The sequence below is a fragment of the Eublepharis macularius genome, chromosome 3 (genome assembly GCF_028583425.1).
Source record: "Eublepharis macularius isolate TG4126 chromosome 3, MPM_Emac_v1.0, whole genome shotgun sequence".
NCBI classification, from domain to species: Eukaryota; Metazoa; Chordata; class Lepidosauria; order Squamata; family Eublepharidae; genus Eublepharis; species Eublepharis macularius.
This window is the reverse complement of record NC_072792.1, coordinates 48473680-48500553: the sequence shown is the minus strand read 5'-3', so window position 1 is coordinate 48500553 and position 26874 is coordinate 48473680. Positions and strand designations below refer to the sequence as shown.

At 42.3% G+C, this 26874-nt stretch overlaps 1 protein-coding gene across 1 annotated transcript in view; it reads left to right on the top strand.

Annotated features, from left to right (window-relative positions):
- Positions 1-1060: 1060 nt before the first annotated feature.
- LIMS1 (LIM zinc finger domain containing 1) overlaps positions 1061-26874 on the top strand; it is an 85355-nt gene continuing 59541 nt past the window's right edge. The window contains exon 1 of the mRNA XM_054973870.1: positions 1061-1373. Within this exon, the coding sequence (XP_054829845.1) occupies positions 1342-1373 (32 nt within the window). The 5' untranslated portion in view covers positions 1061-1341. The remainder of the gene's footprint in view (positions 1374-26874) is intronic.

Sequence of the window (26874 nt, the reverse complement as noted above, 5' to 3'; positions counted from 1 at the left end):
AACTAAATCTACTCACATGCACAAGTCTAACATCTTTTATCATACAATTACTGAATTTAGTCTAATTTTGAAGACTTTTTATTTCAATCTTTTACAGTAACACTTGCTGACATCTGTTTCAGGTGTGGCTATCAGGATCATCAGACAGGTACGCATGCTTACTGTAACTTGTGAACAGGGCTTTTGTGAAATCTCAGTCCTGACCTACATAGCCCAAGCTAGCCTGATCTTGTCAGATCTTAGATGTTAAGCAAGGTTAGCTTTTGCTAGAAATTGGCTAGACTACCAAGGAAGACCAGAGGCAAACCACCTCTGTTAGTCTCTTGCCTTGAAAACCCGAGCAGGGATCACCATAAATCATCTGTGACTTGAAGACACCCTCCATCAGTCAACCCCTCATGGCAGCCATTTGTGGTGGGGGCTTCTACTACCCTTCTCAAAGTGTCAAAAACACCCACAGGTTTAAGGTTGGGGACTCCTGAACAGTAACTTAAAGTTCTTCCTGATAGGAGTCTGCATCCGCTTACTTTCACTCCTGTTCCCGGGGAGGACAACACTGGTCTCAATGCACCTATGTGCAGGTAGGGTTGCCAGCTCCAAGTTGGGAAATTCCTGGAGATCTGGGGGTTGAAACTGGGAGAAAGAGGGATTTGGGGAAGGAAATGACCTTGGTATGGCATAGTTCCATAGAATCCACCCCGCAAAGTAGCCATTTTCTCCAGGTGAGTTGATCTCTGTGGGCTGGAGACCAGTTGGCAACCCTGTGTGCAGGGCAGGCAGTTGAGGACCCCAGGAACTGAGGAGAAACCCTCAGCAGCCGCAGGCAACAAACAAAAAAAATTCCAGCCAGCGCAAATGAGAAGCTGAGGCGGCCCATCCTTTTGGCCACAAACTGTTCACTAGTTGCTACTTGTTAACCTCCGTGGCTTTTATTCATTCGCTCTCCTGAGAGGGCAGGAATGAGCCACATTGTGCCACTAAGAAAACAAAAATATCCTTTACAAAAGAAACGAAGTTTTTAAAAAAGGAAGTAACTCCAGTTGAACGCCGGGCCCCTCCACTTCCTCGCTGGCAGGAGGCGGCGGCGGCGGCGAGTGGGCTGGAGCGAGGCTGCTTTGGCCCGTGACGCGCCATTGCCGCCGCCCGCCCGCGCCGTCCCCTCCCTCTCCCCCCTCGTTGCCTTCCTGTGTTGCTTTGCGGGGGCGGCCCCGCCTGCAGCTGCTGCGCGGAACTTGCCTGGGGAAGGCAAAGAGCGAGCGCGGAGGGAAGGAGCGCCGAGGCTTGCCCGCTTTAGCAGGCTGCTCCTGGGCTTGGGGTGGCCGGCTCGTGCCTGCCTTCGCGATGTTGGGGATCGCGGCCGGAATGACTAACAGGTAAGCGGCCCCCGCTGTGGCCGACGGAATCCCGGATCCTCATTCATTGCAGGAACTCTGCCGGCCGTTTCCCCCGTTCGTGTCCGCCCCACTCATTCTTGGGGAGTTTGATTTGCAGCGCCTCTCCCCGTGGCCGAAGTAACTTCCCTATGGGCTGCTGCATCCCCTTCTCCCAAGCGGGAGGAGAAGGGTGATGATCCCACCGCACCCTCTTGCAGCTGCAGCAGCAGAAAAAAAGCGAGAGGAGTTGCCTGACTGTTCTCCAGAGGGCGCGCCGAGATTGGCTGGTTCTGGTGTGATTTAAGAACAGGAACTGGCCGGGGGAGGGGGGCATCCCGCCGACAAGGGTGGAGAAGAGAAGAATGGGGCTGCTGGGGAGGGAAGTTGCCTGGACGCGGAACGTCTGGAAAGGGAATTGCATGTTGCGCGCCGAATCTGGCAGGATTTTGTACTCTTGGGCTGGGCTGGGCAGGGGGCAAAAATGCTTTCAGCTGGGGCATGCTTTCCTGGGTTCCTTTACAATGAGCGGCGGGGCTTTGCGATCTAGGGGTAAAAATGCCACTTGATAACTGCAGTGCAGCTTTGGACAACCCAAGGCTGGGGTAGTTCTTACATTCATAGCAAAATCTAAAACTTTAGGCACATGTGGAAAAGTTTAAATTGGAGGGGGTGTAATGAGTAAGGAACGGGGGGGGGGGCGGCGGGGCGGTTGTATCCTGGAAAGTAAAAAGAGTTCTTTATGAATCCTCAGTGTTCCTCTCCAGACTTTTAGTTTTATGTAGTTATAGATTGCAGATACCATGATCAGAGCAAAGCAGGACCGTTCTGCCTATGTGGCAGCAGACCAGGATTTATGACTCAATGTATGCTTGTTAGGGCACTGCAACCAGTCATGCTCCTGATGAGCATGGCTTTTTTTTCTGGGGAAAGAGGTGGTGGAACTCAGTGGGTTGCCCTTGGAGAAAATGGTCACATGGCTGGTGGCCCCGCCCCCTGATTGCCCCCAAGGGCAATCTAAACTCTCTGTCTGGAGATCAGGGGGCGGGGCCACCAGCCATGTGACCATTTTCAAGAGGTTCCGGAACTGTTCCACTGCGTTCCTGCTGAAAAAAAGCCCTGCTGATGAGTATATTGTACCATACTTGTATTTTATGTTTATTTATACCCTGCTTTTCTCCCCTCCTCCATTCCGTCTTCGCAACAACAACTGTGTGTTAGGCTGAGAGAGAGTGTCCTGCCCAGTTGTGTTCCATACCAGAATAGGAATTTCAACCAGATCCTAGTTCAACATTTAACCACTTCACCATACCAGTTTGTTTCACTACATAGATGGTGCTTCTGTATTGTGGAAAGCATGCAAGATCTGTTTAAATTGACTTTTGTGACATCTGCTTCACTGCACATATACACAGAGGATGCACGCACTGTCCATAATGGCCGTGTTTGGTGCATAGGAAATACATTGTATAGCAGTCTTGCAAATAAGCCCACAGAAGTTACTTGTCCACAAAACCTTTCATTGGCCTTCTGACACAGATATATACATTTTAGACATTTGTGATATAAAAGAAAACAAACAACTGACTCTTGTAACTATTCTGGTTGTCTAGAGGCAAGTACCAGGAGAGTGGCTTCTTTGAAAGATGGCTGCATTGTGGTCATCTTCTTGGTCATCAGATTTGAGTGGTGCTTTTAATAACATGAAAGGTTCACAGAGGGCTTTCTCATAGAGCTCAAGTGTTCTGAAACAAGTGGGATTTGTTAGAGCTTATGGAAGTGATGCATTCAGAAATAACTCTAATAATATAAGGGCCGCCTTTCCCCCCTCCAAAATTCGGACTTCTGGCAACCTTACAATAAACTCTCATTCAGAGCATCTTTATGTTTTGTATGACATCATGCCTGCTCTGAGTACACTAGTGATTTCTTGAAAGCTGCAATGACAAACGCTGTGTCTATGCATCAAGAAGCCATGTACTCATTGAGGTTTCTAGGTTTATATGCATAAAATTTGAAGGCTGCACACCTGCTGTTCACATATTGCATTTGCTATAGAAAACTCTGGTGTTGTGGGAAACACAGGTGCTGCGTAAAATGTAAAGTGGCCTTTAAAGCAAAGAAAATTTTGACTTAGCTTTTAAAAACATTTCCCCATAGTGTTGAAGGTAGGTGGTGTCGAGCCTCCTTTTCACAAAAAGTACACTTGGAAGTTAGTTGAAGGATTTCATCCTTTGTTAATCACTTCTGGATTCTAGTGTTCTGGGGATTCTAACTAGTGTGTCATCTTCTACAGATGTTATGTGGTCAGGACACTTTCCCATCGCATCTGTTCTTACAGAAATAAATATAGCTGCTCTAGGTTTGTGGTGAGTGCAAAAATCCAGAATGCATGGATGGAGAATGTGACATGCTGGCTGTGCTGCTGCATCCTTCAATTTTCCGTTTTGCCGTTGCCACATACATCTGATCTGCACACTGTAGCACAGTTGGATGGTGGTGCAGAATTCTGGGCTATTTTTTAACGTGTGAAGAGCATTCTGTCTTAGTTATTTAAAATTTAGTATCCCATCTCTCCATATGTTTGAGGCACCTAACAAAAAAGGGCATTTAAAAATTCATCACCTTAAAATTTATTTATTTTATTTATTTCATTTGACTTTTATTCCGTTCTCCCCGCACAGACAGACTCAGGGTGGACTACATTCCATAAAAAATGTTGCAATAAAACTTAAAGTTTAAAACAATCTAAAACAGCAATAGCAGCCAATACAGTATAAAGAATTTAAAAGTACAAGATAGCAGTAAAACAGCCAATTGGAGGCAGTCAATCTACCACCTAAAACTACCATTTAAAAGCGGGATGGTGGATGCCTCTAGTAGGGAGAGATATCCCCCCTATTCGGCTGGTGGAGGCCTAGCTCAGCCCCAACCATACACCTGGCAGAACAGCTCTGTCTTGCCGTCCTGGCGGAAAGATAATAAGCCTTGCCAGACCCTGGTCTCATTAGACAGAGAGTTCCACCAGGTTTGAGCCAGAACTGAAAAAGCCCTGACTCTGGTTGAGGCTAGGTGGGTCTCCCTGGGGCCAGGGACCACCAATAGTTATTTATCCCCTGATCGGAGCATCCTTTGGGGGACATATGGGGAGAGGCGGTCCGGTAAGTATGCTGGTCCCAGTCCGCATAGGGCTTTATAGGTTAATACCAAAACCTTGAATCTGATTCAGTACTCCACTGGCAGCCAATGTAGCTGGCGCAGTACTGGTGTTATATGTGTACCACTTGGCACTCTGGTGATGACATGCACTGCTGCATTTTGAACCAGTTGCAATCGCTGGATCAGACTCAGGAGAAGCCCTGCATAGGGTGTGTTACAGTAATCCAGCCTAAAGGCGACCGTTGCCTGGATCACTGTAGTTAAATCGCGGGTCGAGAGGTAAGGGACAAACTGCCTGAACTATATATCAAATATAGCATGGCATACATTAACAAAAAAGAAAGTTATTATCCACAACATCAGAGTCATGCTGAAGGAGTACAATTTTACATTTCTTTCTGGAAAAAAAAATACAGGGAAGAGGTTCTGTAGGTTTCCGTAGGGAATGCATTCCAAACCACAGCAGAAAACGCTCTCACAGAAGAAATTCTTGCCTGTTAGACAGACTTGGCAGAAGTGGGTCTGTGGATCTAACCTGGCATGTAGATTCATAAAGGGAGTAGTAGAACTTCAGGAATAAGACTGCTAGATCGTGAAGGAAAGAACTAGTTGAGCACAGGAACAAATAGCCAATCTTGAGTTGAGCGCAGAAACAAATAGCCAGTGCTGTTTCTTTAAAATAATTGTAATGTTCTTGTGGTAGTCCCATGTGAGCCAACAAATGAGCCACCAGTTTTTACCCAGATTGAAATGTTTCAATTACCTTCAAGGGCAGCCACACACAGACCACTTTATAGTAGTCCGATCTAGAAGCGTGGATCAGTGTGGCCAGGCCAGCTGAGTCTAGGAGGGAGAAAGTTTTCTAATTGGATGTAAATGAGAGCATTCGTTCTTAGGCAACTGCACTAACCTGTGCCTCAGAAAGCAAGCTGGGTCCAGGAAAAAAACCCAGATGTTTTGCTTGATCTGAAAGATAATTTTACTCCATCGAACATAGGCAAATTAGTTTTAGCACATCAACATTCCCCAAAAAACATCAATTCTGCCTTTCCTGGATTCAATTTCAGTTTCTTTGCCCACAGCCATTTGACCACGACGACTTCTAACCACTGGCCTAGGACAGAGTCTCTACACGAGACATCTTACATGGGGACACTCAAGTGTAGGGAGATGCAATGTTAGCCAGGAAGCCTAGTTTAAATTTCACCTCTCTATGGGAGGATAGTTTAAAAAGACAGCTGGCCAGAGATTGCTCCTCAGAGGGTTTGTTAATTTCATCTTTACCTCCTCTAAGGCTCTGTCAATTTCATCTCCCCTTGGAGGGAACCGAAGATGAAATTAACAAACCAACTGAGGAGCTATCTCCCTGGCTGTCTTTTTAAACTACCCAGTGTAGAGATGTGAAATAGACACCTTTTAAACTATGCTTCCTGGTTAACATTGCATCACCCTACACTTGAGCGTCCCGTGTAAGATGTCTCAGAGACGTCAAAGCTATGAATGATTTGACTCAAAATTCCCCATGAATATAAAGAATATCAGTGAGAGGATAGAATCCTAGGGCAATCCACAGGACTATTTCCAAACAGATGACGACATCCCCAATAAAACTCTGATACGTATCCATCAGAAAAAACTTAAACCAACAGAGAACAGCTTCTGAAATAAGCCATCCTCTCCCTGAAAATTTTAATCACTGATGCTGTTTTAAAAGATTACTATTCTTCTAATGCAAGATCATTTGTGTTTGTTCAGCTGGGACAATACAACTAGTTATTTTAAGATCTTAATGCAATGTCCTATTCTGGATCTCATCTCACCAGGAAGTTATTTGGGTGAGGACTTGGAACACCTCTTTCTAGGGGGGAGGAGGTTACACAGGCAACAGGGCTGGGCAGTAAGGAAATGATTCAGAGAGAGGCTTTGGTAAAGGGACAGGGACTGTAGACTATACTACTGAGTACTTTATGTTGATGTAGATGTGTTCCTATTGGATAGTGTCTGTGTTGTTGGACAGATCATGTTTTGTTTTCAGCAGTGTTTCATCTCTGTATTCCTGTATTTGAATGTGTGCTTCTTTTCTAATTTCTGCAGTGCTTACCCTATTGTATTGTTTCTTGAATCTCCTGGTTGGTGATTGTATTAACTTACACTGTGTAATCTGTCTTGAATCTCAGTGAGACAGACAGACAGCCCTCATCCATTATGGAGTGTCTTTTCTGGGGAGGCCCATCAAAGCTTGGAATGGTTGACCTTTTTTTAGATTGTCCTGTTTGGTGAGGCATCACGTCATGAGTAGATGATGCCATCGATGATGTTGTTTCCTACTGTTACCCGAACTAGACATCAGTATTGATTTCTTTACAAGCCTGACCCATTCATGTACAATGCACAGAATGGAAATTAATCGCAACATCAGAAAGGACAGATGGGTGAGATGAACTTGTCCTTTCCCTATCTTTCTTACCCACAGTCCGTTGCCCTGGGCTCTTTTCTCCCAGCCTCGCTCACTGTCAAGATTGGAGCCAAGTTGGGAAATAAATAAATTTGGCAACAGACCCTGGTGAGGCTAGGCAGAGTGGAAGGGATGGTTCCCCTCAATTGTGCACCACTAATGAAGCTGAAATGAGAATCCCCCTGCACTCTGCTTTCTTTGTGATCAGAGTGGGCAGGCAACTGCTACTGGATCATCAAGTTTGGCCTTCTGTTCCATAAGACTTTATTATATTTCTGCTGTTTGGTGCTTTCAGCTTGTAAGAAAAAATAGGGTACATAGATAACAAATAAATATCCATTGAACGGTGGTGAATGGGGGATTAAAAAACTAATTTGCAGGAATTTGATAAAATGAAGTTTTGCTAAAAGCAAGGTTAAAGCAAAAAAGCAAAGTTTGCTAAAAGCAAGGTTAAAATGCAAAAAATTGCCTTAAAAGAAGGCAGCATTAACGCCTGATAGAATTCAGTTCATACAGACAAATAACATGGCTTTTAAAAAAAAAAGTGTTATGCAATTTAAACAGTCCTTAAAAGGTTATAGTAAAAGTTAAGGAGCCTGAGCATGAGATACACGGCTACAGTGCGTCCTCTTGGCAGTTTTTACAGGCACCCCCAAATGTTCACTGCTGGCAACAACTCTGGGATCTGTACTCCCCTATCAGATGAATCTTTCTTATGTGAAAAAAAATTTGGCATACAGTTGCCACTAACCTGTTCTGACTGTAAATGAGTAGTTTAGAACTGGCCGGTCTTGCTGCTGTTCTCCTTTTAAAGATTAACATGGAAGAAGGATTCTGTAACACAGCTTGGTATAACAGTTGTGACTTAGCCAGCCAAATGCAGTACAGCAGCCGTGTATTGTGGTCCACCTTGCGTATCGTAAATCTCATGTTTATTTTCCTTGCCTGGGGCTGTAAATGAAAGGTGTAAACAAACCATGGTATGTGGCTAGTGGATTGCCTTTTGGCTGGAATTGTGCAAGACTGCTGTGACAAGAATGCTTCAAGAAAGTATTTTTGCTTATCAGTAAGTTCGGTTGCTGATAGACCTTCCTTGAGTTGTGGAGGATTTGGCTTCTGTTGAATGGTTTAGTGCTGGTTCTGGTTTATACATACAGGCCATTTTCACACGTCTGACTGGCCACGCAACAAACTGGAGTCATGACGGGAAATTGCGCCAGAAAGACGCTGTCCTTCTGGGAGTTTTGCACGATTTTGCGTGGCTAGTAAGATGTGTGAAAACAGCCATAGTGGTTATACTGAATTCCATGTATGTCAGTAGCTCTCAAACAGGCAGAATCCCAAAACAGGTCCTGGCTGTCCTTACAGATGGGAAAAGAAGGAAGAGGAACAGGGTGAATTGATGTTTAGTGGCAAATTTAGGCTTGTTTTTGCATAATGGCCAAAATAGCCATGAAAATACAGTTTGTTGCTCAGTAATGCTATATATTTCTAAGTCCTAAACATGAAAGATAACACATTAACTGAAGTGATAGTCCTGAGTCTTATGGTGGAGAAGGGGAAAGTGGCATGCAGTTATTTTGCAAGTGGTATCCAGGAAATAATACGAGGTCGTGTTGTAGGCGAAAAACTGTAATGGATTAATGATATGCTTATTATACTTTCACCTTGTTTTTTTACTTTGTATGTAGGCCACTGTTGGCTCTTGGTAGTTCTATTTTTGTTAGGTTTTACTTTTCCTCTTTGTTCTTTTAACTTTTCTACAATAAAAAATAAACTTAAAAAAATAGATGAGTTGGATCTGGACTAATTAACAAAGAAGAATCTGTTACAGGAATGGAAGGCACCCCCTCCCCCCCACTGCACCCCACTGAACATTCCAGAATCTTGACACTCCGTCCTGACAGAGAAATCATTTTGGGAAGCTCGGTGGGCAGTAGCAGGGAAAGAGTTGCATTCTCTTGTCAGGCATGCCTTCTGTTAAAGGAAACCAAACTCTGGATCCACCCCACTAATTTGAGAAGTGGGTTCCATTTTTTAAAGTTTGATAGCCACTGATTTATTTGATAATCCTCCTGGTCTCCGATTCTTGCCCCTCCTTTTTCAAAGTGTTCCTTTTCTGAAAAGAAGTATGATGCATGGATTGTTAATTTGATTATATTGATCTTGGATTAAAATTCGGCCCATGTAGAATTTCAGAGGATGATTTATATATTCATGAATAATGATTAGGTAAAGAGAAGGAATGTGCAAAATACTATTGGTAAAGGTCTAGAACAGACAGATGACTTTATCTTAAAGAAGAGCGATACAAAGTTTCTTGGAGTTTGCTTGCTTTCTAAATGTACATTTTAAAGCAATCGTAAATATGCTCATCAGTTACTAAGCCATAATCTTCACTTCCTGAGCTTGTGTAGTTTACTCAAAGTGAGTATTTGGGATAACACAGAACTTCAGAGTGAACAGCCAGCCTCATTGCTTTGTGGTTGTCATGGGATCATGTTAGGATTCTGAGACTAGAGATATGAAAGGACCAGGGAAATCTTTTTTCCATTTTCCCACTAGGAAAATAGAAAGTTTTGAGGACCTTGCGGGGGGTGGGGGAGAGATCCCTCCTGTGAAGTATTTTCTCTTTTGGAATGAGTGAAATGGTTTTTAGGATGAGGTGTTACTCAAACAGAATTTGGGGCGTGCAGGGCACGGGGAGAAGAGAGTTTTGCTTGACCGTAGCCCCAGCAGCACTACCCACCATCTCATGGATTCATCTTGGACTCTGCTGGTGGCGTTGCGGGTCTGCAGGGCCATGATGAGCATAAGCCATGCCTGTTGCTTTCTCCCACGGTGCCATCACTGCCTCAGTTTTTGGGGTGGATCCTGTTGCTAAGCAAAATGCCTATCCCTGATCTATAGCATGAGATGATGACAAGTGGGGAACCCACCAATAAGGAAGTGGGGAGATTCATCTCCCTGATGGCTCCCACTTCTTATCCTCTTTTGCCTCCACCTCTTCATTTTCTTCCCTGCCACATCTTTCTCTCTACCTCCATTGCCACCTCCCTTCCCCCTTGCCACTGCCCTCTCTCCCTTTTTCTCCCCCTCTCCTCCCTCCCCCTCTGCTGCAGCCCCTCTTTTTCTCCTAACCATCACGTTCTTGTGCTCTTCTGTCGGGTATTTTCCCATTTTTGTTTTATGTACAAAATCACTTTCTTTTTATTTATTATTACACATGCTCCATTTTATTATTATCTTTATTCCCGTTGCCTTTATCTCCTCCTTTCCTTGTCCCTGTGCTTTGTGTGTCGTCCCAGGCAGCTGCAGTGCTGGCCAGTGGGTGGACAGGTAGAAGATTCTTCCTCAGTGCACCCAGGAGAATGTACCTTGTGGATGCACCACGGGGACTATATTTCCCAGGGTGCACAGATGACATCAGTCCTGTTGAAAAGAGAGGAGTGGAAGAAGGGGGAAGAGGGAGATTCTCCACCTACCTGCTTGCCTGGTACACCTGTACACCAGTACTACTTCTGGAGCTACAGCAGGCACAGCACAGTAAATGCTGTTGGGAAAGAGAGAAGAGGAGGAAGAAAAATAATGAATGAACAAATACCATTGTAACCCATACCATTCGTTCATTCATCATTTTTTTCCATTATCAAAAACACATGGAATAAGCAGGCCTTTGGGACGAATATAGAGTCCTTTTATTTGGGAGCTATGCATATTCCCAACATTGACAGACTTGTCCTGTGGGTCAGTAGATGGGTTCCAGAAGAGTAGCTGTGTTAGTCATTTTTCAGTAAAGGCAATAAAAAGAAAAGTCCTGTGGAATCTTGGTGTAATAAATTTACTGAGACAAACGCTTCGAGGAGTGTTTTTTGCTTGGAATTTCAAAGCATCTGTTTTAAATTTCAGTTAAAATACCAAATCCATTTTCATGAATTAACAGTGCAATCCTATGGAGAGTTACTCCAGTCTAAGCCCATTGAAGTCAATGGGCTTAGACTGGAGTAACTCTCCATAGGATTGCACTGTTAATTATACTGTAATCTTGTCTCTTGAACTGTTATTGTCAACTTCTGTTTTTCTTTTTTTAAACAAAAGCACAAACTCTGCTGTTGTGGCTGTAATTCACAAACGTTGAAGCTGGGATGGGGCGGAGACAACACCATGAAATTTTTATCTGGCATCTTTGTTAAGAAATGTTATTTCTTCAAGTCTTATTTAAAAATGTAAAGTTTTCGAAAACTTGGCATGTAAAAAACTGGGAAAAGATGGACAGTTTGGGGAAGATCAAAATATATGGGATACTTTCTGATCAAACCTAAACTTACTTTACTTTTCAAATTCTAATTGTATAATTTATACCTTAGTCTATAAGATGGTACTATTTTTATTAGTTTATACAGCACCATTTATACAGCACCATTTACTTCATTTATACAGCACCATTCTCCCCACTGGGGACCCAAACCAGCTTATATCATTCTCCATTTTATCCTCAGGACAACCCTGTGAGGTAGATTAGGCTGAAAGCGTGTGACTGGCCCAAGGTCACCCAGCGAGTTTCCATGGCAAAGCAGGGGTTCAAACCTGGGTCTTCCAGAGCCTAGTCTGACACACTAACCACTACACTACACTGGCCCTCTGGCGTATTTACGGAAGTCAGAAGTAACTTTAGTGGCATTAGAAGAGCATAGCTCTGGTTAGGGTTGCGCTGTGTGAGGCTCTTCCCTCACCAGTGCCCCTGGCTGGTTATGAGCTGGCCAGTCAGATGCCAAAGGCAGGGGTCCTCAGACTTCAGATGGGCAGGGAAGGGGGTTGTACCACCTTGGTCCTTCTCCTGCCCTAGGAACAGCAGCCCACTCCAACCGTCTCTTCCTTTGCTTTTTCCTCCCTGGCCCTCACAGGAACCTGCTTTTGAGGGATTCCTCCCCCCACCTCCCAGACTTTCCTCCCAATCCCCTCACAGACTCCCTGATTAGCCCTTCTCCCTGCCTATCCAGGGGGAGGGTGGGTTAACCTCTGCAGTTCCCTGGCTCTGCGCTCCCCACCACAGCCTAGTGTGGGGCATTTGCTCAGCTCTCTGCATTGCTTGTCCCTGCTGCTGCTGCTGCTGCTAAAGCTTCCTCGGTGGCTCCCTTGGCAGTCCGGAGTCTGAGCCCGCTCTGCCCTAGTTGCCGAAACACTCCTGTGGGCCTGGCTGGGGCTGGGCTGCCTGCACTGCTGCAGGAGGCAGGAGGTGAGTCAGCTGCAGGGCTGGGGGATGCTGCCCAGGGTTGGGCATGGTCTTAAGCAGCTGCTTTCCCACCATGGAAGTTGGCCGTGGGCCTCTGTGGAGGTTCCTGCAGCTGACAGAGAGGCCAGTGCAGGGCTTGGGGAAGACACCTGCTGTTGCAGTGCTGGTGTGGGTGGTGGAAAGGAGGATGGTGTTGTTGGTCACACTGTTAATTTTCTATGAGGAAACTGCCAATATTCCCAATACCCGAGAACAAAGAGCTGCAAATTGCTGCACTATATTCTGCCTTAGCACATGAATCTTAGTTGTTGGTGTTGGAGAGATTGCAAAAAATAAAACTTGAAAAGAGAAAAACACTTTGGTCATAAACAAGAGGAAGTGTATTACTTGAGTGCATCAAGCCATGGCATGGACTTCTTGCTCAGGCAGAGCTTTTTCAACTAAAAGGCTTTTCATTGATGGCCCAGCTTTATACTCATAGGCAGATTTTAACACAAAACACATGCAATTTTGTATTTATTTACTCACTTCCTTTATAGCCCACCTTTCTCACTGAGAGTGAAGGCAGACTGCAGAATTTTAAAAAATGACATCAAACAGCATAAGATGTCCAATGAACAATGAAATTGGAGTAGGGTGACAGAATCAGTAGACAATGCAGCCACAACTGCCTAGGCAAGATATAGTAGAATTACAGATTTGAACTCCTTCCCCCTGTGTGCGTACCCGAGGAAGGATAATTCTGTTAGATCTGTACTACATTGCCCTTCTTGCTTTCTAAATCAGCTCTTAGATTATAAACTTCTGAACAATTATGGCGAAATACCGCTGCACTGTTGAAGATGGCAGGCCAGCCAGACATTTTTTCCCTTCTAGATTGGAACCTTGATGAAAGGCTGAACCTTGATGAAAGAATCTAAATGGATAAATGCAGTCTTAAGCATGCTTGCATCCTTCTATGTCCATTGATGTCAATAGGTTTAGAAGGATGTAGGATGTGGTTCTGTTTAGGACTGCACTTTCTAATTCTGAAATACCTCAACATCTCTGGAACTGTACCACAACTATAAAAAAATTAGCTTATCATTGTTGAGTAGCGGTGCAGCACTATGCAATAGGTGGGACAATATTAACTGTTAGACATAGCCAAAAGGAAACCAGGGATAAAACAGTTTAGTCAGTAACACATGGCACCCACATAGTTGAGCTTGTTCTCCAGTCCGAGTGGGCAACTGTGCTGGTATTATAATAGATGTGGGCAAAAAAGGCTCTGGTTTCCCTTTTTCAGCACTATATGAGTTTATTGTGTAGTAGAGTGTATATGAAATATCACTGTATCCCCCCTCCCCCAATAACTACTACTGGTCTTCTAACATGCTGAAGTTCCTGCCAGAACAGATGTGAAGAACGCTCTTACAGGAAAATATTAGAAATGTAAAATATACTGTAAAAATGAGTCTTGCTAATAATTAGCTTCATTCATTGTTGTGAAGGCTGAATTAGGATTCTGGACATTTTCATTTGATTTGGTGCTTGGTGATTTTTAAGAGTATATTGTTAGTAGCGGAGCTTTTGTTCAGCTATCTGCAAGCAGACATTTGTAGAGACTGTTATTTTAGAATAGCAGTTGTGTTCTTTATGTGCATACGTTTGATGTGATTGGTTTGTGCTCGTACTCGCATTTAGTTTGCACCATGTATGGTGACCGACCATTGGAAAGCAAGTCTGCGTACAGGCATATAACTATGCATTTTTCTGTTGTGAGCTAAGTTCTCCCCCCCCTCCCACGCGTTTCCATACTCAAAGGGGACAGAGAGAGAGAACTTCTGGCTCCCAGGCAAATTGTTTTTCCTCCTTGCCCTACAAGTGGGCTGTCTGCTTTGCCTTCTCAAGTACCTTTCTTATTTATCTGCTGAGATTTTTTAAAAGCTCCCTTCAAAAAAAGTTTTTTTAAAAAACTTTTTGGAAAACTATCCTAAAAAGAATGAGGTAGGCTTGTAACTGAGTCAAAGGCCAGCCAATAAGGGCTACGCGTAGCACCACTCCAAAAAGAGGAGAATCAGCCACTCAGCACTGTCAAATTCAACTTCTGCTATAAACTGGAAAAATTTCTCTTAGGTTAATCCGGTGGAGAAGATTATGCACTGGCCACGTTTGGGATGCATGTACTTTGGCAGTAGATGCATCACTGAAATGACGTATGTGTATATGCATCCTTACCAGGGCTTTTTTTCAGCTGGAACGTAGTGGAATGGAGTTCCGGCACATCTTGAAAATGGTCACATGGCCGGTGGCCCCGCCCCCTGATCTCCAGACAGAGGGGAATTTAGATTGCTCTCCGCGCAGCGGTGCAGAGGGCAATCTAAACTCCCCTCTGTCTGGAGATCAGGGGGCGGGGCCACTGGTCATGTGACCATTTTCACCAAGGACAATTTAAACTTTAAAAAACTCTCCCCTTGTTCCAGCTGACCCAAAGTGATGTCATTGTGTGGTCCTGAGTTCCACCACTGAGTTCCACCACCTCTTTTCCCAGAAAAAAAGCCCTGATCCGTACATACACCTTGCAGAGTTGCAGTGCTTGGGCTGAATCCACCTAATTGGGGGTAAAAGAATGGTATGGAGGTGGCTTTGTAAGAACTACGCTAAATATGTCACAGTAACAGTGTCATCACTGCTGTGGGTGTAGATAGGACAGCTAGGCAAATGGTCGTTCCTTGCTCAATTCACTATATTATGTCTCCACTGATGCAAATTAGATTGCAAGGTCCTTGGGACCATCTAGTACCCTTTTTTCAGTTACATGACTACATAAAGTGCTATATGTCTTGGTGCTGTATATGAGGTAGTAAACCCATATTGCCCACAGCCAAATGAACGGACAGCATTATTGTCCTGCATTCCCACTTGAAGCAAGCAGTTTGGGGGAGTGAGGGGAATAGATCCAGCCTGCAGGTGCAAACACCAAATCTAGCATGCCTGCTGTTCGCCTCCGAGCAAAAGTTTCACCTCCTCTGTTTAGCCATCTAGCACACTATATCGAGGAATACAATTTTACCTCCATTTTAATTGAATAGTATTTGCACAAGGGTGTTGAGGAGATCAATATTGTTGTTGTTATAGCCCAGAAGATGGATAAACAGTGCGGCTGAGAGCTTTCCCTTCATGTTTTGTGGGACGCTTGGGAACACTTTTCTTGTCGGCAAGCATATTTCCATACACTTAAAACTGAGCAAGGTCCAGGAAGTGCAGTTCTCTGCTTAAGACTCAAGTGGCATGGCAGTGCTTTCCTAAAATGCCTTTTGTTTTCTTTCTGTTTGGTTTTTGTTATGAACTGGTAGTTTATAGGATACGTTCCATACAGTCAGTGAGAAAGATGAAAAGATAAGTTGACGAACGTGACTTCACTAATTTACACAGGTACTGTTTGCATTCTCTCCACTTTACTGTTTGGCATTTTAAAGAATGTGCTTTCACGGTTTTGTATCTGACTATCTCCGCATGCCTTATCTGTGTCCGGAAAATGATACCGTGCGTATTGTTAGCTTACCTAAGTTCTGTACTGCAAATGATACATTAATACCATTGCTTGTCCAAATTCCTGATTCCGTAGCTTGGAATTGTTTAATCCAGTGCACTTCAGCTAGACATGTAAAAATTTTCAGAACTTCTTCTACGTGATGTCAGAGCTCGTTTTATCAGGTGCGTGAAGTATTCATTTTTTAGACTGAAGTATTTATGGTCAAAGCTGTAGACCCGTGGTTCTCTCAGCCTGTGATACGTGTACCACCAGTAGGATGCAGAAGTAGGCTAGGTAACACTTTAAATCCTGGGTCAGACCTTTTGCTCACCAGTAGCACTTCCGTCTTGTTGGGATTAACCTTCAGTTTTTAGCCCTCATCCTCTCCAAAACTGCCTCCAGGCACTGATTTAGGCTTTCTAAAGCCTCCCTGGAAACAGCTGTAAGCATAAGGTAGAGTTGCATATTGATGACAAGTTGTCAACCCAGCCTAAGTCCCTTGATGACCTCACCCAGCAGTTTCATATAAATGTTAACATCAATGGAACCCTGAGGGGCCCCACAGGTCAAAGGGCTGAGCAGCAGTCCTCCAGCACCACTTTCTGAAATCTGTCCTCCAGGTAGGGCCAGAATCATTGCAAAACGATGCCTCCCAATCCCAGCCCAGAAGGATCCCATGACCAATGGTATCATAAGTTGCTAAGAAGTCCAGAAGAATCAACAGTGTTGCGCTCCCTCTGTCCATCTCCCCAATGCAGGTTGTTCACCAGGGGAACCAAGGCTGTTTCCATGTGAGGCATTCCCCCATTGAAAAAAAAACCTGTCTATATTGAAAACTAGATTTCTGTGTTCTGCCTGTCACTCTGGCATTTTATTTGTGGAGGGATTGTTTTGGTGGCAGGAAGTATGATTCCATCATTGTAGGTCACCTGCGGAGTAGACTAAGGGCTGCCCAGGCTTACTGCCTTTTAGACAGCTTGGAGCTCTGGCCTTAAATTAGGCATTGAGGATTTGTAGCAGTAGTAGAGACTCTACTAAGTGGCTTTTCAGGCAACAGATCAAACCAGGTTGCTCTTTTTTTGGAGGGGGCTGGTATTTTTGTGGTGATTCTAGCATAAAAAGAACACAAGACATTTCCTCTGTTCTGGTTCTGTAAGGAAAACGTTTCATATTCAAATATACAAATTAAAAGATTGTGTTTTCTTTCTCCACCCTCATCATTCAAAAATTCCTTCCACAGCTACTGTCCATGGTATGTTGCCAATCTTAAGCTAGTTGGAAGGGAAAGAGAAAGAATCAGTTCTTCCCTTCTTTGCTGATTACTCTGAAGAACAGAGATGTGTGGTGAGGAGGTCTGTTGAGCCCTGATGCAGTTTGGAAACAAGCGTTTTGATGACCGGTTCCTTGTCAGGTCTTCGGTCCTTCCAAGTTTGCCATCTTCCTTGTTGCATCTGATAAGAGAAAGCAAGATGAGAGCATCAGTATAAATATTCTCCAGTACAGGAGCAGTGGTTTTCCACGGGTTTCTATGAATCCACTTTGGCTCCCTTTGGCATCTCCTTGTTGAATTGCCAAGAACTATTGCTGGAATAAGAAAGTTTTCTACGTTTGGCCGTTTACTATTAAATGTAATTGCCTTGCGAGCTTTGTATGAATTCTGTATGAATTATTTATATACATATATACTTGTTTTGATACTACATTCACTGTGTCACTTTAAATCTCTTGAATTGCTATATTTAAAAATATTTGTAGCATATCTGTAAGTCTCCTTATTGGTACATTGTTTTTGATCCCTTAGATGTGGGTTTCCACCCGGGTAGTTCAGTTTTGTCTCTAAGGGTGCTTCTCTATTTTCCTGTGGGTGTAAATAGCATTGGCAGATCAGCTTGCTTTCTGTGGCTTTTAAAAATAATATTGCCTTGAGAATAACATGGCCTGGAGAGTATTAGCAGTGATAGTGAATGACTCATTTCTGAACGGCTTTAAATTTCAGATCCCAGGTATGTCAGAACAATACATGTGGATTTTGTTTGCTAGCAGTATTTGATGTCTGGCGTGAACCCGCAGGCACCTTTTTTTTTTCCAAACCAGACCAAATAAAGCATGACGGTTTCTGGGATTTCAATTTTGTGCAAGGTTCTCCAGATCCACCTGGAAAATCTCCATTCTCAGCTTCTGGCTGAGGACATTGTTTCTTGAGTGATTGGATACATGGTGTGTCTTTGACTGTAGGAGAACCGGGAGAGAGGTTGGTCTACTAAATTCACCTTAGTCAGCACAATTTATGACTAATCATAATGAACGTCCCCTGGTGGGCTCAGCAACTAACTTTCGTATGCTGCCTGCCTGGATCTTTCAAAATCTCCTGACAGGAAGGCTTACATGGAATTCATTTTAGATATTATTCTTCATGTATTACTTTGCAATTGCCTTCTGCATATTGTGTCAATACCACTTGGTTGCTGTGCAAACAAGTTTCCTTATTTTGAAAAAAAAAAAGAACTCAGCAAATTTGTGAAAAGTGTAAAGGAAGTAATTTTTCAGTTTTCTGTGCACAGATACTCCCAACGCTGCTTGTTTTAATTTCTGGGATTCCTGGGATGTAGACACACTCCTCCCTTTAGCAGAGGAATGCCTTGACATTCAGTGAGGCAAGCATGCTACTCTTACATGCTTGTGCATTAGAAAGAATTTGACAGACATCCAAGCTACTAAATTGCCACTTGGACTTGTGCCATGTTTTTAATCTCTATCTGAATCTCTTACAAGGACAAAGATACACTGACCACAAAAAGGTGGTCTCTACTTAGGTATAAAGTATAATTTTTTTCTTGCACTTCTTTTCATAGCAGTTGTGGAAGCAATTGCTTGCTCTTCTGTACCCATTTTGAATCTTTTTGTTTATCCCTTTCTTTTTCAGGCTTGGCTCCCTTAATTACTGCCCCACATTCTATTTGCATTTTTAGTACTTGGTAGTAATAAAGCCCATGAATTTGCAAAGCTTTCTTGCCATAGCTTCCTAAGCCAAATTCAGAAGATGGTAGTCTTCAGTTGTAGAAATCAGCTGCTGAGCAGTATGGTACTGTGTATTTCTGAAATGATGTTTTATTTCCCCTTCTGCTCTAAAAATAATGTTCTCCCCCTCCCCCTTGATCAATTTTGGAAAGATCTAGTCAGTGGATTACTCAAAATTAGCATATGAGAGTTTGCTCTGTGAGCAGTGTGGTGTAGTGGTTAGAGTGTAGTGGTTAGAGTGTTGGACTAGGATCTGGGAGACCCATATCCCCATTCTACTATGGAAGCTTGCTGGCTGACCACTCAGCCTAACCTACTGAGGCAAATCTTCTCAAATTAACCTACGTCACAGGGCTAGTGGGAGGGTAAAATGGAGGAGAGGACAATTATGTAAGCCGCTTTGGGTCCCCATTGAGAGGAAAGGTAGGTCATAAATTAAGTAATTAGATAAATAAATATGGTATAGTTTTGTACAGAGTTACTGCAATCTGTACTCATTGATTTCAATAGTCTTTGAGAAACTTTATAAGATTGTATTGTTAATATGGCAAACCTATAACAAATGGAGACATGTGAAACAATTTTAGTGATAATGGAGATGAGCTGAAAGAGCATTGGCTGTTGGCCAATTCTCTATCACTACCTCAATATCTTTTCAGTTCATCAGTTTAGCAGTAGAGCAGTGGTCCCCAACCTTTTTGGGCCTGTGGGCACTTTTGGAATTCTGATGCAAGGTTGGGGTACAACCACAAAATGGCTGCAACTAGAGGTGGAGCCAACTACAAAATGGCCACCACAGGAAGCAGTTCGAACCACAAAATGTCAGGGAGTGAGGTTATGCATAGTGATAATGGTAACTCGTCAACATTTCAGGTAGAAGCTTGCTTAGCAGGATGTTGTTTAATCTGCACAGACAATTAGTAGCCCATGGTCAATTGGAAGCCCTGCTTGGCAAATGTCCCACCTGCTTTCAGTCCATTTTCTAAAAATACTTGATGGACATGAGGAAAGGAAACCTGCACAGCTGGACATCACAATAGTTCAGAAATAACCTTAACATTATGTTGCTTGCTTTTTGCACATGTAAAATGAAGAGAGCTAACTCTTCCAAAGCTTTGCCATGACACTTTTTAAAGAAGATTTTTTTTCCAAGTTGGTGTGCTGTTGCATAGCTTTACCACACTACTGTATAATATCACATCACTGCTTGGGTGGGGCTCTCAGTAAAATTGGGCAAGGTCCAAGCATGTTTGGCTAAGGAAAGGAAGCTAGTAGTGTTTCAGTGCTCCTCCTAGCCTCTGTATTCTCTGAAAGCATTCTTGCATGTGATTGTGTATTTCTCCCAACTTTATCATCACAGACAAAAACCAGTTTGCAAATTAATTGTTTATCCTTGCTTTTCCTTCATACTCCCTGTAGTTAAACCAGTCCTGCTCAGAGAGAGACATGCTTTATAGATTCTCTTTACCTCATAGAAATAACTAAAATGCAAGTGTGCATTTATTTCTTCTGCAATTACTGTTTAATGTAAAATAAACAGCCTTCCATCTAATGTTGAAATGCGTTTGTTAAGAATATTAGTCTGGATGAAATATGTTATAGCCCAAAGCAACAGCATGACTAAGAGAACATATAGTCATATTAAGAAATTAAATTTATCTTGTTTTGACATCGTAAAGTGTGAGATGGTTGGGTAGGAATGGTATATGAGATAGAAGCTTTCAAGGATAAATGAGTCAAACCATGCAGTTATATCTGCACAATCTAAATTACATGCTTTTTTGTAGGCAGGCAGCTTGCATTCATTCTTCTTTCACCTCCCTTTTACTCCCCTACCAGTGTAATATTGTTTTTTAAAACCAACATAAATACCAGGGCTGACACCTGAGTAAATAAATCTTAATCAGTTAATTTATGAGTTTTAACTGATTGTATGTAATTGATTATGCATATGCAAACTTTTTTTAAAGAAAATATGCACACTTACCATGCAAGCATCATCAGAATAGGCTCCTGTTGCCTTGTCCTGCCTCTTTGAAGCCCATGGGAGAAAATCAGCTGGGGATCTTTGGGAGCTACATAAAAAGTGAGAAGGCTGTGGAAATCAGCTAGGCATCTATAAGGGAGCCATCAGTGGATAGCTGGAAACAGCAGCACGAGTGTGTGAGCGAGCGAGCAGAAGGATTATTTAAGTATCTCTGTAGAACAACTACCAGAGCTACTAGTGCAGGCCTTGACATCTGAATTGATCCTCAACCTTCATTACTTCTTAAACATCTGAAAACTTGATGGGCTCTCTGGTGTTTCAGGTAAGATAGCCTTGATGAATGATTCAAGTAAGTTAGTTGGTTATGGGGATCCCACTGCCTGCTCAAGTGATCTGGGCTACTGGCCACTGGGCCTTTGCCCTCCAGCACCTCTTCCTCCCTGGCTTACTCCTTTTTAGAGTGGACTGAGAGTTCATTAGAGCTGTGTGGTTCCTTTAATGCAGCATCTTTTATCTGGATCTGTGCCAGGGACCACTTATTGTATTGTTCTGCCTCTTGTCAGTGTGTCTGGTGCCAGCTGCTTATTTTGTTTGTTTGGAGTTCTGTGTATTGAAATAATTATTTTTTTCAAAAACAAATGTTTCCTGGTAAATTTTGGGGTATTTCTTTTTAATCAATTAAGAGATTGTGGACCTAATTATTACTGATCCTGAAATATCTGACAATCTTTTAGGATATTTTCTCAGTATGGGAGCAAAGAAAGAGAGGCCCAGTGATACTGATAAGGCTGAAACAGAATCTCCACATGAGATTAGATAATAGCAGAAAAAGAATTAAATTAAAAGTTGACCACAGTACTCTTATCACTGTAACTCTTAAATATACTTTCATAAAAATTATTTAGCTCGATTGATATGTGAGGTTTGAAGTATTTTTGTCAACATCGGTATACCTGTGGAGGTTAGTTAATTAATGAAGGTTATTGCTACCTTTTCTGGCTAAATATGAGTCCCTTGGTTTAATTAACTTTTCTAATTATTAACTTAAATTATCTCTAATATATAAACTGTTCATGGTGTCTCAATTACCTGTCTTGTAATTTTGTAGTGATTGTGATTTTTAAATTATTAATTTTGCTTCAGTAGATATAGCATGAATCTAATGTCCTAATGAATTAATCATTATCAGGTATTTACAAATGGACAGCCCTGTGGTTAATTAATTGTTCCGACTGTAAATATTGGAAATAAATCAATAGTGGATCTCGCTGGAATTTCTTATATCAATAAGGAAGATTAACACATTATGAAGCTAACTGTCAGTACACTTGGTAATTTTTTTGCTGCAGCCCTCAGCATCACCCAAAAAGGATCTCCAGAGAATTAGAAGAATGTGCAAATGGCAAGTGATGTATTGGGGGTGAGCAAGAAGCTTTGGTATATAACAGTTATTTTAACTTTGTGGACATCAAACATAGGATATTTAAATTAAAATATTGGGTTGTTTTCTATCACTACTCTAAGCTAAAGGCAGTGGTTTCCATTGGCACAAGGTGCATCCCTCCAGTGGCAAACGCCTTCTATTGGTGGGATGCATCATACACTAATGCACTATGTGCTGATTGACCATGCTTTCTTCAGGCTGAACCCATAGGCTGTAGGATGGGGAAACAGACTATAATGTAAGCCCCACTCACTCCTCCACTGGGAGGTAGATTTTCCCTCCAAAGTAATCAAGATTGCTTGCTGTGGCTGGGCAGCTCCTGGTAGCATGTCTTTGGGTATAATTTAAAGGGATTTTTTTGTCTCACACTTTAAAACATATATATTTATGGCTTCTATCTCAGCCCAAATATTTAGTGAGGGAGAAGCAAAAGTCCACAACTTCTTTTAATAAAATGGCACTAGAGACTGAGTAAAGTTCAAAAGGAAATAATAATAATAATAATAATAATAATAATATTTGATTTATATACTTCCCTTCAGGACAACTTAATGCCCACTCAGAGTGGTTTACAAAGTATGTCATTATTATACCCACAGCAAAACAGCCTGTGAGGTGAGTGGAGCTGAGAGAGCTCCTAGAAGCTGTGACTGACCCAAGGTCATCCAGCTGGCTTCAAGTGGAGGAGTGGGGAATCAAACCCAGTTCTCCAGATTAGAGTCCCATGCTCTTAACCACTGCACCAAACCACCAAACAGGAGCTTTATTAAACAGGCAGAGTTAGTATATAGGTAGGCAGGGCAAGAAAAGCTGAAGTAAATTTTAATTGTAGAATAGAATACTTCACAAGCATTAGGCACAATCATCTTCTTAGTTAAAGCTTTGTTTCAGTAGTTACAGATCTTAAAAGTGAGAGGATGATAGTTTCAGGTTAATTTAACAAGGTTTCTTCATAGTTTTCACTTTATAACTTAAGTGTACTGACTTCAATACAGCATTCTTTTTCCTTTTCACCAGGCCCAGGGTCGTCCTCAGAGTCAATACCCGCCTTTGAGACACTGGGCAGGAATTATTCTTCTCCCAAAGACATAACCCTGTTCACTTGGCTGAAAGGGAGTCTCCTTTCATTACCCACTTCCTCTGCCAACAACACACTTCCAGTTCTAACGTCTGTATAAAACAGTGCTGGCTTTCACACTTAAGTACTTTAACTAAAAGTTTTACAGAACCCTAAAGCTGTCCCAGTTAGGGTAAAATTTCACCTTTTTCTCACACAGAGGATTATTAGACTGACCCTCCTTGTCAGACTCCAAACTTTAACTCCTCTCAACAATTCTGTCAGCACCAATTGTTACCTTCTCACTGGCCAATCACAGAGAGGGGGGAGAAGCCTGTGAATCATTCTTCAGGCAGTTTTTTAAAATTTAACCCTTTCCCTTCTGCTGTACTTAGTACTTGCTTTTGAAAAGCCCATTCCATCACACAAGCATCACCTGCCCCGCAGTCTGATTACTGTTCTAAATCCTGCCTTTCTATTCCAGGTCCTAGTTCCCCCCCTCCTCCCCGGCCCTGTATTATTATATGAATAAGTGCATTGCCGTATATGAGGAGACTTGTTGCCTCTTTTTACCCTATGAGCACAGGTCACTGAGTCCCTAGGCTCTGAAAATTCACTGTCTTAGATCTTTTCTTTCCTATTTCACAAGAGAAACAAATTGCCTCCATTTTTGTTAACACAGTTCTTTAGGAGAAAAAAGTTGGACTGTACAAAGGGTTGTTTTGTCGGAGGCTCTCTTTCAGAAAGAGAAATGGCACAGAATCAAGGCAGTCAAGAAGCAGTACTCTTGTTTCATAGGCTTGGCCCTTGTTCAAAACTCCACCACTACTCTCAATGACAAAAAGGGACCTCTTGATATTAGATTCCATGGTGGAATGTTCCTTGTTGTGAAATCTTGAACTAGGAAGTGAGTGTGGGAGCTGTATCAGCCTCCCACATTTCATAGTTTTTAAAAACAATGAATTTTGTTTTTAGCAAAATACAACAACCCTTAAGCACTCAAAGTAGTTTTCATAATGTAGCTCTTGAATTCTGAAAAGAATTGGTGCCGTCTCTGGGCCAGGATATGACACCCTAGATAAGCTCTTATTTGTTTTGTCAGTGACCAGAATAGCATACTTAACACTTGACTTTAAAAAAGAGGGCAATTACTTTAGTTTATGTAGGTGAATATGGAGCTGCTGTAGCATAGTGGTTAAGTGACTGGGTGGTGAATCACCAGTCTGCTGGTTTGAATCTCACTACTGTTATGGGTTCTGCAGGTGGACTGGGATAAGCCACTCCTTCCAGCCCCAGCTGCATTGTGGGGATGATAATAATACTGACAGATAATAATGGGGCTGAATGGGGCTCTAATCTCTCTAGAAGAGCGGGATATAAGCACTATTATTATTATTATTATAGATTCCTAGTTGAATATGTTTCTGACTAAGCAAAAGTGTTTAAAAGGCTTAAGGTACACATGTACGATCTAAGCCCTTAAATATGTATATTTTAAAACTGAACTGAGGATACTTACTCAGAAGAAAGGTATGTTACATTTAGTGGTATTTACTGGTTATTAAGTATTTGGGATTGCACGAAACTGTGTTTCATGTTCGACATTGGGGACAATTTTGGGTGGACTTGAAGTGGTTTCTGTATTTCCGTCAAGAGAACGGACAGCATGGACTGAATTCAGCTTCTCAGAGAGTGCACTGTACGGCGGTGATGCCATGCCAACAATAAAGCTAAGCTAATTGCTTGCTTGCACCCCTCAGGCAATGCTTGCAGGATCAGCTCTTAACACCAAGGCCTAAAGAAACTGCTTTCTACCCTTTTATCTTTTTAAATTTTGTCACATTCAACCTGCTCTGGTGAGCTCTATAGTTAGCACAATGTTTTGTGTCAGTTTGGTAGAGCCTAATAAAAGGTATTGCACGATTTCATTCTTGGTTATGAAGATAATAAACATGGTAGTTCTCTGGTTCCATCTGCTGGGGAAAAGAGCTGCTAGCAATCAGAATTTCATTGATGTAGTCTAGAGATCTGTCGTCCTAATATTCTGTAGAGAGGCAAGCAACAGTTTCAGTGCAGAAATTGTTTCCATGGAAGTAAGCCAGATATATATCACTTGAACTTCCTCTTATGTACAAGAATTGCATGTCTGTTTTGCTGTTTGGCCATTTTTTGGTCCCAAATATGTGCATTAAATGTACATACAAAGACATGTTCTTTCATCCCATTTGGCAATCTACACATGCTGTATACATGGTTTTCATACATAGAAGCGATACTCAGGTATAACTAGAAATTGTGTTGTGAGATGGCCCAGTTAAAAGGCTAGCTAGTATAGACCGAATTGGGGCAAAAAAGGATTTCCTAACCTTTGTTAGCCCCGCAGCCAGTTCTTTTAAAACAATTTTTTTAATTACGCAAAGGAAGTTATAAATTGCCAACATTCCAACATTTTTAGACATAGCAAGTTGTTCTTTGTGTTGAGAATTAAGAAGTGAAATCTGAGGTGAACTCTTTTATCATTTTTAAACTGAGCATGTAAAAGATGTACAAGACATTGATGCACCACTTATCACACCCACATCCATCTCTCTGGATAGTAAATGTTGATAAACAGTGGCCATTTCCACACATGTTGAATAATGCACTTTCAATGCACTTTCGTAACCCTTTAGAAGTGGATTTTTTGTTCCACACATGGAAAATCAGTTTCAAATGTTCACTAAAGAGTATTGAAAGTGGATTATCCAACGTGTGTGGAAGCAGCCAGTGTTTGAATTGCAGCTTTTGTTTGTAAACTACAGCTAGACCCCTATGCTTCCCTCCCCCTTCAAATACAAATTGGAGTAGATAACCTAGAGAATTTTGAGCATCCCATTCCTATTTCTCTGTCAAATTTCTCCACAGCTCCTTTTGTAAGAATTTTTTTTCCTTTTAAGTCATCAGGACTTAGGCATATATGTGTACTTGGTCCGTTTGCATTAGGCTTCTGGCTGAAGAGACTGCAAAAATTAACTCACTCACTCCTAGCCAGAAGCTTGCATTGGCTACTCCCTCTCTGAGGCCAGCAAAGCAACAACACTACAGATATGACCTCTGTGTAATCGAAAGTTGGTATATATTTGGCAGAGAGTGTTGTGAGGCAGAGTTGAGGCATCTGGACTTTGCACTATACATAAGACTAAATGTTTGCCCTTTTCCAGATAACTGCAGTCTCGGGAACTTGAGCATGCCATTTTCTTTGTATACTGTAATCCTTAAACTTCTTATTCATAAATAATTCCAGTGACTTCAGAAAGAGTGACTCTGAAGCAAATGGTATGAAGACTGCAGTCTGACACTTTCCAGAACTTGTTTCAGACAGTGGATTTTAAAAAGCTTTTGTTTGTCTCAAAATGTACAGTTTGCCTCCCATTTTCTTTGAAGCTTCAGTACATTTTAATGTCATCATGATGAGTCATCATCACTCTGTCTTTCCTGTCTGCTTCTGTGGAATATTCTAGAATGGGGATGGTTTATGAAATTTTGACACATTTCACAATCTAAAGGAATATATCCAGGGCTTTTTTTCAGGGGGAACGCAGGGGAACGGAGTTCCGGAACCTCTTGAAAATGGTCACATGGCTGGTGGCCCCGC